At 39.1% G+C, this 3,583-nt stretch overlaps 1 protein-coding gene across 1 annotated transcript; it reads right to left on the bottom strand.

Annotated features, from left to right (window-relative positions):
- Nucleotides 1-645: 645 nt before the first annotated feature.
- On the bottom strand, nt 646-1,494 carry LOC137943193 (uncharacterized). The gene is made up of 2 exons (XM_068788887.1): nt 1,453-1,494; nt 646-1,359 (listed from the first exon to the last, which is right to left on the bottom strand). Exons 1-2 carry the CDS (start codon nt 1,492-1,494, stop codon nt 646-648), a joined length of 756 nt encoding a protein of 251 aa, XP_068644988.1.
- Between the last annotated feature and the right edge of the window lie 2,089 nt (nt 1,495-3,583).

Raw genomic sequence — 3,583 nt, forward strand, 5'->3', positions numbered from 1 at the left:
AATTTGTGGAACAATAGAGGATAACAATTACATTCGAGATTTAGATGGATGACCCAATCTCTTATGCCAAATGTCAAAAACTGAAAGTCTGAAATTAAAACTAAAAACAGAATTAGAAAACACATCTTTAGAAGAGTTCACAAGTGAATCTGGTCTCTGTAGTAGATAAAGTCCTTCACAATCTTTACCCTTCCCAATCATGCTCCAATGGATGGGGTCCTGAAGAAAACAAAAGTCATGAAAGAATGTTATACAACATGAAGAAGATTGAGTAAGCTAGCTGACAGAAATTAGATTAAAGTGGAAGGAAGGAACACACAAAACATTGTATAATGTGTGTTGAGGAAACAAATGAATGGATCCAATATGTGTAACTAGCGCAGATGAACCATTTGGCAGTTTGACAAATGAATTATGAATAGGCTGATAGGAATCAAAAAAAGATATAGAATGAACCATATGGTCCGTGGCGCCAGTGTCAATGATCCATTCACCACTAGGAATCAAACCAGATTTAACAGTGTTAAAAGAAAAAACAGAATGGGAAGATGTATAATCAAACTTACTAGATAAATGTTCAAGTGGAGATGTTACCATATTAGCATTGTGTGGTGAGGAAGATTGAGTATGGAGTAATGCCAAAAGCTATTGACATTGCTCTGGAGTTAAAGGTAATGAAGGACTAGTTGATGATTCTGCTGCAACATTGTTAACATACGCAGAATGATTAGTAGAAAAATTGGAAGAATTAGAAGAATTGGAAGACCTGCTTTTAGATCGATATCCTGGAGGATATCCATGCAACTTAAAACATTTCTCCAATGTATGTCCTGGTATGGAACAATGAGAGCAAATAGGTCTACGAGTATTAGACTTATTCTGATGAACTAGTTTAACAACAACAATAGTAGCAGCTAAAGGTATGGCAGGTAACATCACAGATCCAATCTCACGTTGACGTTCTTCTTGAATAATCAGAGAATACCCTTTATTAATTGAAGGCAGAGGTTCATTAAGAAGGATCTGACCTCGAATGTGTGAGAATGAATCATTTAGTCCCATTAAAAACCGCATGACATACTCTTGTTGCTGCATATCCATCAAAGATCTCAACACGCTACAAGAACAACCAGATAGTAGACTGTAATTGAGTAACTCATCCCAGACACCTTTCATTTTTGTAAAATAGGCACCTACAGCAAGATCGTCTTGAGTGAGAGATGCAATGGATTTCTGCAGTTGATAAATGTGAGGTCCATTCCCTTGCGAAAACCTCTCATTGAGATCGGACCACATCGCATGAGCAGAATCGACATAAATGACACTGGCAGTTATCTCTCGTGAAAGAGAATTCAAAATCTAAGAGAGAACCATGTTGTTGCAACGAGTCCAAAAATGAAACATATAAGATGTTTCAGAAGGAGATGGTAAAGATCCATCAACGAAACAGACCTGTTCTTGGCAGTTAACACCATTAACATTGAGCGACGCCATGTGTTGAAATTTTCATCGGTGAGAAGCTGAGTAACAAGAACATTTCCCGGACTATCTCCATGATGAAAGTAATATGGATTCGAAGAATCCATTGGACGAACGGAACTCGAGATCTCGTCTAGCTTTGATACCATGACAAAATGTGCTCTGGAATTTGTATGAAAAACAGAGGAAACATACACCTCTTTTTGTTATATCAAAAATAGAGTACATAAGTTACTATTACTGTTGGGAAAACAGAGTACCATCGCAGAAGGTACTGTAAGTGTTTATATACAGAAACATAAAATAAGTAAGTCGGCTAACTTAAAACTATACAACTCAGCAACTCAGTATTACAACTCAACAACTCAGCATGACACTTTACAACGAAGCATGAATACAGCAACCGAAGACTCCTAATATATAGGAAGAAGATCTCGTCTTTCCTCATGCTTCAAACAATCTAAACTTGTTGTCGTTGAATGATCTGATAGCTCCGTCCCCTCTGGGTGGTTTTCTATAGCCATTTTCCTTTGCTTCATCGTATTGCACAGATTTTGAAGAACACAGATGACAAAATTGCTGATAAAAGATGACATCTCGCAATTAAAAAACACTACAATATCTCATCTTTACCTCAACATCTTCCTAGCCATCTCCATATCAGGAACAAGAAAACACAAACGATTATCGTTCCCAGAACTACCACTTACCTTCACCGGCTTCTTTTCACCTGGCATAATTTTAATTAATTGATAGTGAGTTGCACAACTTACTTATTAATCAATTTGACGTTATAAAAACCAATCCAACAAGGAGACCGACTCCTTTGGAGATGGCTCAACTGGGTTTGGTCAAATGTATTCTTAATAGCGTAAAATCTATCTAATTCTAATCTCTTTATGAAGTTATTCGAACATTACGAATAATCAAATCTTCAAACCAAGTAGAAGAGCCATTGTCATTTATGCTTATATGAAACCACATTTGTTTAACTACACCTGTTTTAACTTTTAAGAGATTAAAACAACTAAATTTGATTGCTTATTAAAAATAAGTTACAGGGGAAATATTTTTTGTCTTTTTTTTTTCTAAAAAGTTAGTTGAGCAAAGAAATTGACATGAAAAGAGTGCACCTGACCTAGCTCTGAAGTCGGAAGATGGAGATAGAGATCAACTCCATCAGATGGGAATCTTTGAAGATCTATCAATTCTCCTCTCCAAAACATGCAACCGATCCCAGCATCGAACGCATAAGCCGAACAGGAACAGTTCCTCAAGCACACTCCACCGCATTTCTTTCTTCTTCATCAAAACTCAACGAAGCAATGGAGTCTGGCGATTTCATGTTCTGAAACTTCAGAAACCCGTCTTCCTTCTTCCTTGCAGCGCTGCTTCCATTTGATTTGCAATTCAATGGATTTCTCCTCACACACCCACCCGACCAATTTCCCTTGTTCCGTTCCTCCTAGAATCTGGGTTCAAAACCCCTTATGCATGTGCACAATGGTGATGGCAACGGATTGCAGGCACCAAAAGGTTCACACTTGCCATAAATGTTGCATTCATTCCCCAGAGTTGTCCAAGAAGTAAACCATTTTGATAGGCCGAGAAGATCGGGACGATTTCCCCTGGTCCATTGATGGGTTAGGTACTTGGCTTTCCGCAACTTAAACGGCTAGTTTTTTCGGGTTGTATCTGACTAAGAACTCTCAAATTAAGCGAGTTTGGGCGAGAGTAGTCATAGGATGGGTGACCTCCAAGGAAGTTGCTAGGTGTTTGATATGGTATCAGAGTTGGACACAACGTTCCACGTTCGAATCCCGGCGGAATCGGTAGGGAACGGGAACGGTGGGTGTTAGAGCTAGGTGGTTCCGGTCCACCTGGGTTAGGTTCCGTCCACCCTGGACCACCTAGGTTAGGTATTTGGTTTTCCACACTTAACAGACCGGTCTTTTGGGTGTATTGGCTAGCCGTTGTCATGGTATCAGAATTGGGCACGCCAATCCCGTGAGAGGCGGTAGTTTTTCGCACCTAACAGATCGATATGTTGGGTTTATTGGTTGGCCGCTGTCAAATTCAATATGAACCGAGTTTGGTTGAACTC

The sequence above is a fragment of the Aristolochia californica genome, unplaced genomic scaffold, assembly GCF_029961685.1.
Source record: "Aristolochia californica isolate CCGP_79_NKW_82.1479 unplaced genomic scaffold, dmAriCali1.0.hap1 SCAF_10, whole genome shotgun sequence".
NCBI classification, from domain to species: domain Eukaryota; kingdom Viridiplantae; phylum Streptophyta; class Magnoliopsida; order Piperales; family Aristolochiaceae; genus Aristolochia; species Aristolochia californica.

What these genes read in the sequence shown, in the direction of transcription:
- LOC137943193 (XM_068788887.1), bottom strand. Translation starts at nt 1,494, where the DNA reads ATGGCGTCGCTCAATGTTAATGGTGTTAACTGCCAAGAACAG. An exon ending in GTGTTAACTGCCAAGAACAG is followed by an intron (nt 1,360 to 1,452) that starts GTCTGTTTCGTT and finishes GTTCTCTCTTAG; the next exon opens with ATTTTGAATTCTCTTTCACG.